This window comes from Canis lupus, chromosome 12, assembly GCF_048164855.1.
Source record: "Canis lupus baileyi chromosome 12, mCanLup2.hap1, whole genome shotgun sequence".
Taxonomy (NCBI): domain Eukaryota; kingdom Metazoa; phylum Chordata; class Mammalia; order Carnivora; family Canidae; genus Canis; species Canis lupus.
The window spans coordinates 44157195-44172244 of NC_132849.1; the positions used below are offsets into that span (position 1 = coordinate 44157195).

General features: G+C 54.6%; 2 protein-coding genes and 1 long non-coding RNA gene across 6 annotated transcripts in view; 1 reads left to right on the forward strand and 2 right to left on the reverse strand.

The window, feature by feature from the left end:
- Positions 1 to 1229: 1229 nt before the first annotated feature.
- TMEM214 (transmembrane protein 214) lies at positions 1230 to 9747 on the reverse strand. The gene is made up of 17 exons (XM_072770743.1): positions 9537 to 9747; positions 8445 to 8644; positions 7749 to 7899; positions 7317 to 7451; positions 6764 to 6846; positions 6213 to 6318; positions 6019 to 6100; positions 5622 to 5723; positions 5090 to 5231; positions 4614 to 4705; positions 4289 to 4337; positions 3981 to 4094; positions 3646 to 3763; positions 2992 to 3088; positions 2630 to 2798; positions 2368 to 2513; positions 1230 to 2165 (listed from the first exon to the last, which is right to left on the reverse strand). Exons 1-17 carry the CDS (start codon positions 9679 to 9681, stop codon positions 2039 to 2041), a joined length of 2058 nt encoding a protein of 685 aa, XP_072626844.1. The 5' UTR covers positions 9682 to 9747; the 3' UTR covers positions 1230 to 2038.
- Positions 9748 to 9776: 29 nt separating this feature from the next.
- Positions 9777 to 14396, forward strand: LOC140601600 (uncharacterized). Its single transcript, XR_012004601.1, has 2 exons — positions 9777 to 10392; positions 11147 to 14396. It is a non-coding gene; the product is annotated as an uncharacterized lncRNA (long non-coding RNA).
- Positions 13944 to 15050, reverse strand: part of MAPRE3 (microtubule associated protein RP/EB family member 3) — a 53623-nt gene continuing 52516 nt past the window's right edge. For all 4 annotated transcript variants that reach the window (XM_072770750.1, XM_072770752.1, XM_072770751.1 and 1 more), the window contains exon 7: positions 13944 to 14887. In XM_072770750.1, coding sequence (XP_072626851.1) covers positions 14819 to 14887 — 69 coding nt within the window. In that variant the 3' untranslated portion in view covers positions 13944 to 14818. The remainder of the gene's footprint in view (positions 14888 to 15050) is intronic.

Consider the following 15050-nt stretch of genomic DNA (forward strand, 5'->3'; position numbering starts at 1 on the left):
GCAGCCCTGGTGATTCAGTGTCATCAGGACAGGGTCCTCATTTTCCTTGTCCTGTGCTGTTGCCAACCAGACTCACTATTCCTAAGCACTGAACCTGTTTGTTCCTGATTGGGAAGAAGTGAGTTCTTGGGACCCTTGCAGTCCCACCCAGCAGCTCCAGACCTTAGTTGCCAGGTGGGATTTTTCATTTTTTTCCGGGACAATTGTCATGGTTACCTGCCACTAGGGGAGCCGGGGTTCAGTCCAATGTGCGCCGCTTAACTCTCAAGCGGTAACACGGTTCTAGCCTAACAAGGAAAGGGAACACAAATGTGAGACGCTATTGTACTCATGACCTCACTTTGGGTCAAGATTTTTCTACACTTGCTACTTTATAGTCTTCCCACTGAGAAGTCAAGGCAGTCTCAGGGTGACAAGCGAATGGGAAAGTGGTAGCTGGCCATCATCCTGCTGTCCCCTCAGGCATCTGCTAGAAGCAGGAAGTAACCTGTGGGAGCTGGAGTGGGCAGTGCACTGCCAGTACTGCTTAGATTTGAAACATTCAAGGAAAGAAACCTGAGGTGAGAGCTGAGTCTGTTCAGTTCTTAGAGTTTCAAGTCAAACACAAAAAGGGACTTTGGCCATAGACCTTAGACTCATGGGTCTCTTAGAGTCCTAAATCTTTCACTCATTGCCTTGTAAAACCAACTAACACATTAAGGTCCTGGCAAGGAAGAGGACACTATGGGTCACAGAACAAGTATTCCCTTGGTTGACTCCCTCCTCTTTCCAGCTTCAAATACTTAAGCTAGGGGAACCTGGGTGGCTCAGTGGTTGAGCATCTACCTTTAGCTCAGGGCGTGATCCCAGGGTCCTGGGATCAAGTCCCATGTCAGGCTCCCTACAGGGAATCTGCTTCTCCCTCTGCCCCGTGTCTCTGTCTCTTATGAATAAATAAAATCTTTAACAAGAAAATACTTCAGCTATCAAGGCAAACCTTGGGACATGAAGCACAGTGACAAGTGAAATGATAGGATTAGGGGAGCAAAAGGAGTGTCTGGAATCCTCAACAGGCCAGCATTTAGAATGATGGGTGTGAGCTTTCCCTGCCAGAAGCTCACCTGCAGCCAGTGGCTACAACCCCCAGAGGGCAGGGGGCCAAAGGAGAACATGTGTGTGCCCGATATTCTGTTGTCCTGTTTACAACTATGGGAATTCCTGCATGGGGATGCAGAGAGGAAAGCTAGCAATCAAATCTGTGTCCTTTATTCCACCCAGTAGGTGTACCAAGGAGCCATATGCTGAATCCTGTGTCAACAGGCTGCTGGAAGGTCCACTGGGCCCAAGGCACACAACTACTTGGGCTTTGCTCCCCAGACAGGTGGTAGGGGCAGGCGGCGGGGAGAAGCTGAACCCGGAGGGAAGGTCCCCAGGCACCGAAGGGGGAGAGGGGAGAGTAAAGAAGTAGGATGATGACGCAGAGGGCAGTGAAGCGCCTCAAAGGACAGATATTGGGCGTCCAGAGGTGAGAGGTCCTTTGGCCCAGCCCTCTGACAGGCCCATGCAGGCTGAGGGCCGAGGTGAAGTTGCCGTTGCCCACTATGATGCTATGTTCTTCTGGAGGCCTCTTCCCTTGTTCCACTGTGGCTAAAGTCTGGGAGCAGGAATCATTCATCAGAATGTAGCTGTCACTCAGTAGAACCCCACCTTCTGGGAGATGAGCTGTCTGGGGCTTTGGGAATGAGATGGAAAGAAGTGGAGAGCAGGAGATGAGAGGGGCCTACAGAAGGTTAGCAGCCTGAGGACAGAGGCTGGGAGCTACATGCAACAGGGCCCAAAAAGCGTTCAGTGGGATCAGGGGTAGGAGGAGGCTGATGTATCTCTGGGCTCAGTCCCCATTGGAGATGGAGGAACTGGGGCAGAGGTAACCGGTTACTCCCTAGGAGGCAGAACTTAGGCACCAGGTACAAGAAGACTTCTGCAGAATGGCTGCCCTCTGCCTGCCAGCAGTCTCAGATGGCCTGCCCCAAGACAGGCCTGGTGGCCAGGGAGGCAGGGCCTATTGCTGGGATATCATGGCAAGTGCCCAGTCCAAGAAAGCCACGGTGATGTCCTGTAGGCAGAGCCAGACCCAGCGGGCAGCCTCACTGAGCTGTGTCTTCACGCAGTCCCAGGTCACTTCACCCCTGGGAGGAAAGCAGAACATTTGTGGGAGTTGGGAAGCAGTGCTGGGTCAGGTCACAGGATTGCAGCTCAGACCCCTATCCCGCATCCCAGAGTGGCCGAGGGCTGGAGTAGGGCTTGGTGAGAGACTGGACAGAGCCTTGTCTCTGGGGAAGGGGCATGGGGCTCTCGGGCTCCTGCTGGAGCTTTGGAGGAGGGTCTCACCTGCATGCCTCATGGCAGTGCTCCTGGGCCCGGGCCAGGGCTTCCAGCAGTATGTGCCACAATGGCAGCAGCACATTCTGGTAAAGAAGCAGGAGCAGCTCCTGCAGAGACTGGAGCAGCTGGATCAGCGTATCAGGTACCTGTAGCTGGAGCACAGAGAGTGGAGAATGCATCCTGGCCCTGAGGACCTGTTCCATGTGAGGATGACATTCCAGCCCCTGGGGAGGCCAGCCCTTCTCTGACCTCCCTATCTCCAACTTACCCTCTGGGAGAGGCTAGCAAGGCTGTCACCAAACCAGGCAAGGTGGGAGGCACAGTGGGAAGAAAGAAAGCTGATTGTGGCATTGGTGTGGGCCCAGGCCAGCTGCAAACTGGGCCTCAGCATGGTCAGTAGGTGGGAGCCCCAGGCCGGCAAAGTCTCCTCTAGCCAGCTGTAAGAGGCAATCGGGCGGAGAGAGGGAGGCTGAGTTTCCTCAGATGGCTCAGCTCCCCAAGAACAGCTGTGGGGAAGGGAGGCCTTGAGAAGGGGAAAGTGTTATCATTTCCCACTGATGCCGTCACCACTCTGAAAACCTGGCCCTCTCCCTCCTGCCTCGCCCCGCCGCACCCCCTACGAGGGCTCACCTGTAGCCCTGCAGGCTGTAGGAGTAGATCTTGGCACACACTTGCTGGCCAGCAGGCAAGAACCCAGATGATCGAAGCAACCGGCCAGAAAGGGAGGCTGAGTAAAGGGGGCCTCTGGTGAGCTGGGGGGTGAGGGGGGGCAGGGAGAGACACTCCAGGCCCCAGAGCAGGTCCAGGGGAGCAGAACTCATGTGCTCGCAGGGCTGCAGAGCTGGCTCCGATCCGCTCCAGAGCGCGCTTGCTCAGAGGGAGGGATGCAGGCCCGTGGAGCTGAGCTCATTTCTCCTGCTGGGCCAGGTGTGAACTGGAGTGAGGTAGCCAGGTAAGTGTCAGGGAGCCTTGGGTCTGAGGGTCCACCCATCTACTTACCAGCTGTGATCTTAAGCTAACTACTAAATCTGACTCTCAATTTCCTCAGGAGTTAAAAAGGAGGTAACACTTACTCAAGCAAGACTATGACTATGCAAACATCTCTACGGCAAAGCAGCAGTCCAATCTGAAGTGGTAACGTCATAGTTGTGGACAGAAAAGCCTGTCTGAAAGAGTCTCTTCTGTAGTATCAGGGCAAAGCTATGTGTGAGGGCCAGGGGGTGCTACACCTAGCTCTGTGCCTCACCCTCACGTTATCTCCCTTGCCTGCCAATTCTCGCTTACCCTGGAAGGAGCTGTGTGACTGGAAGTCATGGCACAGGAAACCTATGGCAAAGATCAGCACCAATAGGAGTAGCCGTGTCCAGGGCAGCCGGTAGCCCTGTGCCTGCTGCAAAAGGCCCTGTGAGGAGAAGGGGCAGTGGAGGGGAGCAGTGGTCAGAAGGAGGGGGTGGTCCTTCATCCGGAAGGAAGGCCTCAAGCCAGGCCTTCCATTCCAGGAAGAGGATCAAGCCCTCACACGACCCCAGAGACAGGGCGGCTCCACGGACAGGGGGGCCAGGGGTGCTGGTCAGAGGTGTAGGCTGGTGTGTGGGTCAGGGAGGGCTGGGGGCTGGCACCTTGCAGGCTATGTCGCAGGTGGCAGCATCCTGACTGTTGCAGCTGCCCTTCCTCAGCAGCTCCTGGTTGGTAAGCTTGAAGGATTGGATGGTTTCCTGCAAAGACTTCTGTGTCTGCAGGATAAGAAAGTCTGGGTTGAGAGGTTAACATTTAGTCTGTGAGGGAACTCTGAGCCTCCACCCTGCTTCACTGTCCACGCCAAATGCATGAGTACAGCGCCTTCTCAGCAAAGGGAGGGCAGTGGTTGAGGGGTACGAACCCAGAACCCGGACGAGGCTCAGCCTGCCATGTCCTCCCAGCTCCTCACCTTCTTGGGAATCTGCTCCCAGGACCTGAGCAGGTGTTCCAGCAGCAGGCTATGGGGAAAGCACAACCCCTTCCAATCAGGGGGCTCACTGGGCCCCTCCAATCCTCCTGGCCCCCATTAGGCCCTGGCTCCTTCACTTCCCTCCCACAATGAGCAGCCTCCTAGAGGCCAACCCAGAAATGTTCCCACTCAATTTGAGAGGCACAAACTCGAAGGACAGTGACAAATGTTCCCCTTCTGCTTCTAGGCCAGGGACAGGCTGGGAAGCATGGAATAAGGCATTTCCCTATGCATCAGAGGTGGGCAGCCCCCCACCCCCACCTGCCTGGACTGTGACAAGTGCTTGGGGTACAACTGCCTCCAGACACTGGCGCTGAGGGGGTCCACCGTCAGACACTCGGTCAGGCTGCTCAGGAGCTGCACAGGGGAGAGGGGACAGGAGAGGCTGCTGGGGCGGGGGGATGCTGGAGGGAGACAGTGCCTCCCAGGCAACACTCCCACCCCAGAGGACAGAGAAATTGTGCCAAGACCCCAGAAATCTGAGAGCCCACAAGGGGGAGGCTGCGGCTCTCAAGCTAGAGCTTGAGCTTGAAGATCATCTGTCAACAAGAGGCAGAACATCAGAGACCAGCCAGACGTGAACGTGCGTCCTTTTAGCTCTGTCCCTGTGAGGGTGGCCCATGAGTGGTCAGGTGGCTGTCAGGAATGTGCTAAGGAGAGGCCCAGGAAACGGGTTCTGTGAAGGCAGGGCCCCTGTCAGCAGGTAAGGACCTCTGCGGTGGCCTCCCATCATTTCCTCACCTCTTTCTTCATCTCAGGAGGGCAGCTAGGGGTGGCTCTGGACAGGAAGGAGGGGAAATACGTATGCAGGGTGGATTCCGGCTTCGCCCCAAATGCCAGCACCTTCAGTCGAGGGTAGAGCTGACACAGCTGCTCCTGCAGGCTGGGGTGGGGGTGGGAGGAGAGCCAGGCACCAGGTCTAAAAGGAGCTACGTGATATGTCCCTTTTGCTTGGCTGACTTTCTGCCCTGCCTGTGGGAGCAGAGTCACTAAGGGCCTTATAATGGCTCAGAGTCTTTTTAGACTCAACGACTCCTTGGAAAATCTGTTGGAAGTCATGGATCTTCTCCCCAGGAAAATGCCCATATGCCAATCACACCTGAGGGTCCATATAACTTCAGGGGGTTCACCGATCCCTTGAACGGTCAGGTTCAATGGGCAGGTTGAAAATCTCAGATTTTGGGTGGTTGGAGAAGAACGGACAGGAAATATACAGCCTGCTCCAGCCTCTGCTGGGATCCTTCACAGCAGGTATGCCCCAGGGTAGTCCTACCTGGGTGTCAGGGAGTTGTTGGGCATGTAGGCAAAGTCCAGAAGCGGGAAGAAGTCCTTGGGGCCAATCATGCCAAAGCCCTTGGTGAGGTTGGGGTGCATCCTACGGGGGAAAGCAGGAAACAGACTTGCGGAAGACTACCAGGCAGGCTGTGATCCCAGCTGAGACCAACATCTAAGAAAATGGGCATACACTCAGCCTCATCCCTACCCCTTAATGGTTTCCTCTCTTTCCTTCCTCACCATTGAGTTCTGACTGGGAGGAGCTGGTCCTGGTTTCCCCACAGCTATGGAGACCAGGACCACAGCATCTTGTTTTGCTCAAACAGCTACTGTGGACACCATGGGCCCTCCTGGCTGATCCCCTACCCCCACCCCACCCCCCACCAATTACTCACAGGAGCAGCCGATCCAGGTACGCGATGGCAAAGGGAGAAAGAGACTTGATGCCCAGCACAGGCAGCATGATCCCCAGCCACACTAAGGAAACAAAGGTCAGGGAGGGAGCCTCAGGCTTGGACCCACGGGGGATGTTAAAGAGGAGCTCCCTGCCCCCAAGGCCATCCCTTTTTCTCCCCTACATCTTTCTTACCTTTCAGTCCTTCAGCGAGGTTGGTAAAACCTGCTTGACCCAGGGCCCACATGATTGTCAGACACTTTGCCGGTCGGCTCTGGTGAGACCTTAGCAGTTCCAGGAACTGAGGAGACCAGTGGGAAAGGCAGGTTGTGACAAGGCAAAGCACCAGGAGCACCCCCAAAGCCAGGTAGGAAGAGATGCCAAAAGGGAGAGAAGGGACAGGCCATGGGGCGGTGCAGCACTGGGGTAGTACAGGGTAGTGATGCAGACCATGCGGTCCGGCACTGGGCTGTGGCCTGCACCCGTACTTGCCACTTAAACTAGTTCACTAATTAGGAAAGTTACTGAATCCCCCTGTAGCTCCATCTTCTCATCTATAAAGTAAGCATAACAGTAGCATCTACCTCATGCCTATATAAAGCAGACGCGGAGCAAGTGTCAGCAGTGTTACTGGTCTCACAGAGCTTCCACTGTCCCCTAATTAGGTTCAACGGTATAGAATCTGCCCAGCCTCCCCAGTCCCAGTGGCCCCCCTTCCGGCGTTCCCACCACCACCCTGAGCTCACCTTGCCCAGGTTCATGGTGGCAATCTTGGGCTTGTCTTGCAGAACGGCCTGGATACAGATGCGGTATCCATGTAGTGACTCCCCTGGAGAGACAGGTGTTCTCAGACCTACATATGTTACTTGGCATCCCAAAACCGAAATCTCCCTTCTAGCAGCGGTGAGCCCAGAATCCAGGGCCAATGACTCCTAACATCTTCCTCTCTTTCCTTTTTTTTTTTTGAAGATTTTATTTATTTATTCATGAGAGACACACACACACAGAGAGAGAGAGAAGGAGGCAGAGACACAGGCAGAGGGAGAAGCAGGCTCCATGCAGGAAGCCCAATGTGGGACTCGATCCCGGGACTCCAGGATCACACCCTGGGCTGAAGGCAGTGCTAAACTGCTGAGCCACCCGGGCTGCCCTCTTCCTCTCTTTCCAAAAGAATATTGAGATTAGCACATTTCTTTGCTGGAATCAGAACTACCCTGGCAATCTGGAAGTAGGAAAAGGGAGTAGTAGGTTCCCAAGATGGGGTGGGGCTATCCCTCACAGGGGGGCACCCCCTCTCACCTGGTGTCTTATCCAGCTCTTGCAGCATAGTGAACAGACAGTGGTCAAAAAAGAGCTCCAGAGACCCCGCTGCCTTGGCCAGCAGCCCTCGGATGATCCCACGAAGCTCCCGGCTTACCAGGCTGTAGGGATAATCTGGGGCCGAAAGGTTCCACATGTGTCCTAGCATCAGAAGCCCCTGCCAGCTTTGAGAGCTCGGCTGCACTCCCTGAAATGGCGAATGCACGCAGAGGTCCCTGCGCTAGGCTGGCATCCTCCCTGTCCCAGTGAGGCCCACTTCCCCAGCTGTGACGATTTGAGAACAGCTTGCATGACGCACATAAATCAGGACAGTGGGGACACTGGGCTCTGTTGCTAACTAATGTGTTTACATATGGCCCTTTCAGTATTTTCTCAAACTTGTCTGATTTTGAGGGAGGTCGAAGAACTAACCATGTGTATGCTGGCTCAGCGTGGGCTCACTTAGAGGCGCCTGCAGTTTGTAGTTGAGATAGCTGGCCAGGTCCTTCAGCCACACGGAGGGGTTCCCAGAGAACACGCTCTGGCTCTTGTCCAGTTCCTTCTGCAGAGCTGCCACATCCAGCTGCCGGGACACAGGCCCCCACCGAGGTCAGTTACGAGTGAGTTTAGGGAAACAGGGTGGAGCTGGGAAAATGGGTGAAGGGTTGAAGGTAAAAGAGGATTTCTGCTTTTAAATGTGAAGTATGTGGAATGCCACAGTATCGCTGCATCCAGATATTTAGAAAACACAGCACAGCTGGGATTGCTGGTCTCAAGACCCTATACTCTCAAGCCCTTTACATGTGCAAGGGGACCAGATGGAAGATGAAAGATCGCAGCTTCCATGGGGCAAGGAACCACAGGTGTTTCTTTACCCCCACCCTGGTATCCCCGATCTTCGAGGCTCTCCTCGTACTAATCCAGGTTTCCCTACAGACTTATTTCCTGTCTGTCTCAAATGCAAACGTTCTATCCCTTGGGGTTTCTGCCCTTTCCCGAATGCCTCCTCCCAGTCAGTGGCATCCCAAATTCCACAGGCCCCCAGTGGCCATCCCCCACCTATGCCTTTCATCTTCTCTATACCTCATGCTACTCTTGTCTCCCCACCTCAGGTCTAGGGACACTCACAGCTTTCAGCGCCTCTTCCAGGCTGCGGAAGCGACCCTGCTTCTGGTTTTGGTTGGTGAGGGTCGCCACCTTCTTAGTCTGCTTCTTGTTTGCTGGTTTCTTGGGCTCTGCAGCAGGAGGTGGAACTTGCTCCTTATTCTGTCGCTTGAGGATTCTTTCAAAGCCCCGCTCATAGAGGGTGCTTGTCGTCTGGATTGGAGCTGGGGTAATGACAGGCAGACAATGGGCGGGGGGCGGGGGGGGGTATCCTTGAGTCATGAGGGCCTCACAGGGACAGCGGTCCCTTCCCCCACATTGTCACCTTGTTCATCTTCAGTGAAGAACCTGCCTCAACACCCCTTCTAGCTGTCCTGCTCAAGGAGCAGGGCAGGGGAGCCCTCCTGCTTCTTTCAGTCATGGCAGCTCCGGAGTTCACGGGCTCTTTCACAGAACCGGGCAGAGATTTCTTTAGATAAACCAGAGTATGTGGGAACTAGTGGAGATGCATACAGAGGGCTGGCTTCCTTGGTGAGTGGCTACCAGTTCTGGAGGGCAGGACTTTCCCATCTTGGCTCCAATGGGACAACTCTCTAATCAACAAGTGGCAAGCTTTCTGCAGTCCCCCAGGAGACTTTGGGGAAACAGGCCCCGCTTACGAGGCTTGGTGGGAGTCGGGAATGGAGAGTCAGCCTTCCCTCTGCCGGGCCTCTGGACGGCCTACCCGCACCCCACAACACTGCGGGTCACGCAAGGAGGCAGACGGTGTACCATGAAGGCGGTCTCTCCCCAGCTCGCAGACACCCGCCCTGACAGGCCAGGCTAGGGCCGGGGACAGCCGGTTGGAGCGTGTGTGCAGACCGCAGTCCGGTCCCCTCTGACATGGGATCCTGCGAAAGGCATCTGACACCCCTGGGCCTCAGTTTACTCCTCTGCTAGGCGAGGGCAGCCCCCCTCCCAGCGCTGTCCACCTCCTGTGAGGCTCAAGAGGCAGGGCGCGGTAGCCGGGCGGCAGGAGAGCCCGGGGCTCCGGGGGCTGCCCGCTACCTCTCCGGAGGGGCAGGCCCGGGGCCGGTGGCGGTGGCGGCGCGGGCGGCCGGCCGGGTGGGTACTCACGGGTCAGGTCGTACTTCCACACACCGTTCGCCTCCCCGAGAGCCCGGCGGTCCCCTCCGCCGCTTCTACCGCTGCCGCCGGCCCCGGGCCGCCGCCCCTTCTTCACCACCTCCCAGCGCCCCCCACCAGCCCCCTTGGCTGCCATGGCTCCGGCCCTCCCGCCACTGCCACCTCCCTGGGCTTTCCGGTCCGGCGCGGAGGCGCCGCGCTCTGCCACGTCTCCTCCCAGGACCTCGCGGCGCGTGTCGCCCACCGCAAGGCAGCCTGGGACTTGTAGTCTTTCGTTTTCGCCGGGTTATCCCTAGCGACGTCGCGTAGGGGCTCCTAGTGAAAAACATCCAGGCAGAGGTGCTGCGATGTGAGGCTATTACGTTGGGAAAATTTTACCTGAGCACCTACTGGGTGAATCACTGCATTAGGTGACTCGGAAATTAAACTGTTCTGGGGTTTCTTTTCTTTCCAGTGGTGCTGGAAAGATAGAATGGAAAGTTCTCCTTCCCTCCGGGGAGAGTTTGAAGATGAAATGCTTTTGTCCTGCCAGAAAAGTGCTAGCTTAGTTGTTGCTCACTAGTGGTTAAACTTTGAGTTATTGGGCTATAAAAAAATCTATTGTGGAAGAACAAGGAAGAGGACAGAGCTTGAGGGAAGGGGCAGTGTCCCAGGGCAGGAAATGGAGAGTGGGGACCCCCTTCTGATAGGAGACAGAGAAGTATGGGGTTCTGGGACAGCCAGGGCTGTTTCCCCTTCCAGGAAATGGGAAAGAATGGCTCTGACTTTCATTGCAAGAGGCAGTCAGTCCCAAGTCCCAGATGTGACCGGGAGAAATCAAGAGCTCCAGACCTGAGGAACCAAACAGGTTAGTGCTGACATTCACTATCCCTGGAGGGCCTTCCTTGTAGTACTCTGTGAAACCTCAAAATTTAGAGCATTCCAGCAGGGGAGGATGAGGGGAGGAGAAATGAAAGTACTTTATTACAATTAAGGAAATGTGTTATTTCATGTACGCTCCTACATTTGAGGATGAGATTCATACCTGCCACACTTAGAGGTGCAAGACAGACAAGCCCTTGTAGTAAGAACTAATAGAGGCCAAATTCCTACAGGATGAACAGCTTGAGGAGTGAGGAGTTCCTTAGAAAGGAGATTAGAGAAAGCGTCCTGAAAGAGGTGGCATTTGAGATGGGGAATGGGAGAATTTTCACTGGTTAGGGATCAGGACAGCTGGAGAGAACAGGCCAGTTGTGTGGATTTATTGATTTAAACGAAGACCTAGAGGTGAGACATGACAGGGTAAAGCTGGGAAACTGGATAGCAGTTCAGTGGGGGTGGTGCTTAATGGGATTTGGGAGGTGAAGAAGGTTAGAAAGGGATCAGAGCCCTTGTGCTGTGGTATGAGCCACTATTTTGGAAAGGTAAGGGGGACTATGTGAAGGAGGAGGTGGGGTGGGGGAAAGGCAGGAGATGGGAGGTGACCAGCTCTTGCTGCCTCCTGCCTGTCCTTATACCCCTTCTGGTCTGATTGTGTCTGACTTTGCCTCAGGTCACTCTGAGATGGAAGTGCTTTGCCACGGACCATAACTGAACTGGTTGTGATTCAATTCATTTTTCAGATCACGGGTTTACCTACTCAGAGTCACAACAATATCCCTTTGCTCAACCTTTCGGTGTCATGTGTATGGTCACAGAAGAGATGCTGTTTTCTGAAGAGAAACAGAACAAGCTTTCCATAGAGGCAAAGAAGGGGTCTGCTCCAGGAAGATATATAAAGGGTGGGAGGGACTTCCCTTGCTGGCTTTTCTTGCATTGGTCTGACAAGTCATTGGCTGTACCTTGGCATCTAGGGGATAGAACTAGCTCACTTGTTTCTCCTGCAGCATTTCCTAAACACCTTCTCTACCTAAGCACCTGGCTCTGGGCTAGGTAGAGCTGGAGTATTCGCCTCACTTGCTTGTGAGCAACTCTAAGCCTGTGTGAGAGACAAGTGTGTAAAGAGAAAATTACAGTTCACCATCCTAAGTGTTCTGTGAGAAAGACACACTTAATATGAGGGTCCTGGGAAGAGGTGGAGGCGGCTGCAGTGGCTTTATGTCTCTGAACTTTGGGTGTTCCAAGAGCAGCCTTAGACACTAGCCATGGATGCGGGCTGGGGCAGGTACCCACCCAAGTGGGGTCTGAGGGAAGAATCAAAAGACGTGGGGTCAAGGAGGACAGGTGGGTGTCTAGTGTGGGAGAAAGAAGGGCTTCAGTGAGCTCACTGAAGCACAGTTTGATCTACTGCATTAGCTGCTGTTAACAAATCACCATAAACTGAGTGGATTAAAACAATACAAATTTATTGTCTTACAGTTCTAGAAGGCGAGGGTGTGTCAGGGTCTCATTGTGCTAAAATGCCATGTCTGTAGGGCAGTGGCCCTTTCTCGAGCCTCCACGGGAGGCTGTTTTCTTGCCCTTTTCAGTATCTAGGGGCCACCTGTGTTTCTTTGCTCAGGCCCCTTCTATCCTTGAAGCCAGCAACACCTTATTGAGTACCTTTTCACATGGCATCACTCCGATCTCCTCTTCTGCACCCCCTCCTTCCACTTTTATGGACTCTGTGATTACATTGGGCTCATCTGGATAACCTACCATACTCTCCTAATTTTAAGGTCAACTGGTTAGAGACTTAATTCCATTTGGAATCTTAATTCCCCTTTGCCATGTAACCTAATATATTCCAAGTTGGGGGAATTACAATGTGGATACCTTTGGGGGGTGGCATTAGTCTGTCTACCATACCCACTTTGCTGGCAGGGTAAGGTCTTGGGCTGAAGATGAACTTTGGATAGCACAGAGTAACTACTTTATCCTCTTATAGTGTCTATGTGGACTAATGGAGGAAAGCCCTTTAAACGTAGGCAAGGGGGGCGGCCCGTGGCTCAGTGGGTGAAGCGTCTGACTCAGGTCATGATCTCAGGATTCTGGAATGGAGCCCCCACATCGAGTGGAATCGGGCTCTGAGCTCAGTGGGGAGTCTGCCTGGGATTCTCTGCCCCTTTCTCTCTCTCTTAAATAAATGTAAAAGTCTTAAAAAAAATTAGGCAAGGGAATTAAAAATCATTAAGATCAATAAAAGCAGGCAAGGAACCGGTTGGGGGAGAAAAACAGAACAGGGGCAGAACTATCTATGTTAGGGTGGGAGTCAAAAGGAGGAGGTGAAGTGAATGAGAAATGAACAGACATGAATTACTTGTTAAGGCTTCTGTCTGGGGTCACCAGAGAAATGGTGGTAGTCTGGAGGCGGCGCCCACATGGAGCAGGGTCACGGAAGAAACACAGCCCCAATTCAGTCATATTCAGAATGGTGAGGAAACACCTACCAGGACTACCAGCCTGCAGCTAGAGAACATTCTGGAGGTCACACCTTTGTGGTCTTTGGGGATGAGCACTGAACCAGGAGGTCTGGATTCTAAACCAGATTTTTACCACCATGAGCAAGTCATGTCACACATGCAGGCCTCGGTCCCTTCATCAGTAAATGAGGGGGCTGATCTAGATGATGGCTCTGTTTGAATGGGCCTGGTTCCCACATTCATTTCAGGGTCCTCGGTCTCTGCTGGGCTTCCTGTGGCCCTTTGCTGGGGCACACACCATGAACATAGGGCTGTGTGGGTCATGTGAAAGGCTCGCTGACTCCTGGCTCCCCTTAGAGCTTGTTGCCCAGAAGGAACCCCTCAGGCATTACTGTCCTGGGCTCCAGCACTCAGAGCTGCTTGCTCTTTGTAACCCACAGTTCTCCTTGTTCCCAGCTGGATCACGATTGTGAGGTATGTGAAATTTGACAACGGGTGGGGGGCAACACGTGGCCTCACTGGCCCAAAGGAGACTGAAAGAAAGCACCTCGGACGTCTGGGTGGCTCAGCGGTTAAGCGTCTGGCTTCAGTTCAGGGTGTAATCCTGGAGTCTCAGGGATTGAGTCCCACATCGGGCTCCCTGCAGGGAGCCTGTTTCTCCCTCTACCTATGTCTCTGCCTCTCTCTCTCTTTCTCTGTATCTCTCATGAATAAATAAATACAATCTTAAAAAAAAAAATGAAAGCACCTCTTGGCCAGGCCACCCTGATACTTCCCCCACCCCCAGTCACTTTACTGGGCAGCCCATCGTCACAGCCATGGCTCCAAACTTTGTTCCTCCACAGGGACTGGGGGCCTCCACAGCTTCCTTCCCTTAAAGCCTTCGTACCAGTGTGGAGAGATGGGGACGAGATCAGAGCTGGGCTCTGAGGCCAGGCGCCAATGGCAGTTTCTAGGCCTGATAGAGGGTGGTAGTGGTGCTGTGTGCTCTACACCATCTCCTCTAGAGAGGGGAGTGCTCAGGAGGAGAAAAGCATGGAGACCCAGGCTGTGGCTCAGTTGAGGGAGACCGGGCATGGACTTTTACCACACAAGTTTATTTAAATAAAAGTGAACACATATGCAGGCTAGGTGGCCCGAGGGGATAGAGGTCGGGTAGGAGGGCAGATGGGAGGCAGACGTACAGGAGGGTCCAAGCAGAGTCTGTGTGGTATGAACCAAGCTGCAGGAGGAGTGGAGGGGGCCTCGGGGCAGTGCTGGGCTTCAGTGCTGGGGGCAGGGGGCCAAGGGTGGGTGAACCTGGTGCCAGGAGGTCACTTTCATCCCTCACATGCTCCCCTCCTCCCTGACCACCAGGGCCTAAGGCACCACCCCCCTCGGTCCCCTTATCCCTCTCCTGACATCAGCCTTCCCCTCAACTACTGGAAAGTCAAAAGACAAAATAAATAAGAATGGGCGAGTCCTGCCACGGCTCCTGGCAGCGGGGAAGGGAAGCCAAGCCAGGCACACTGCCCCGGAGCCCCGTGCTGTCGGCCCTGGGAAAAGAACAGGTAAAGTGCAAGGAAAATCCAGTAAGTAAAAATATACCAATGACTTTGTCAAATATACAGCTGCTGGCTGTCAGGGGAGCAGGCGGCTGGCTGGGGCGGGTGGCAGCAGCGCCCTCCGGGGAAGTGTTGGCCGACACAGCGTAGAGACAACGGAAATAAATAGGGGTACGGAGGAGTGGACAGAGGCCTCACCCGCTGGGCCGGTGCCCACAGGACGGGGCCTCTGCCTGCGCACCTGCCCCATCCCCACGAGCCCCGCTCCTTGCCTGACTCCCCAGTGCTGTGGGCACTGACACAAAGCACCCGGCCGGCCGACAGGCTGTAAGGAAAGGATTATAATGTGGGATGGGAGCAGGGTGGGGGGCACGGGCAGCCGTGCAGTCAGCCAGGGCCCGAGCCGCCCTCAGTACTCGTCCTGGTCTTCCTGTTGGTGTTCCTCGATCTCATCGTCCTCAGGGGGTGCAAATCCTTCCTGGAGAGTGGGAAGGAGAGGGAAGCGGTGAGTCTGGCAGGCCAGGCAGAGGGGGAGACGACTGTCAGGAGCTCGGGGGTGGGGGTGGGGTGGGGAGGTGAGGTCTAGTCCCACTTCCCCTGCTAATCTCTCTGTGGCCTTGGGCTCTGACTGCAGCTGGCTC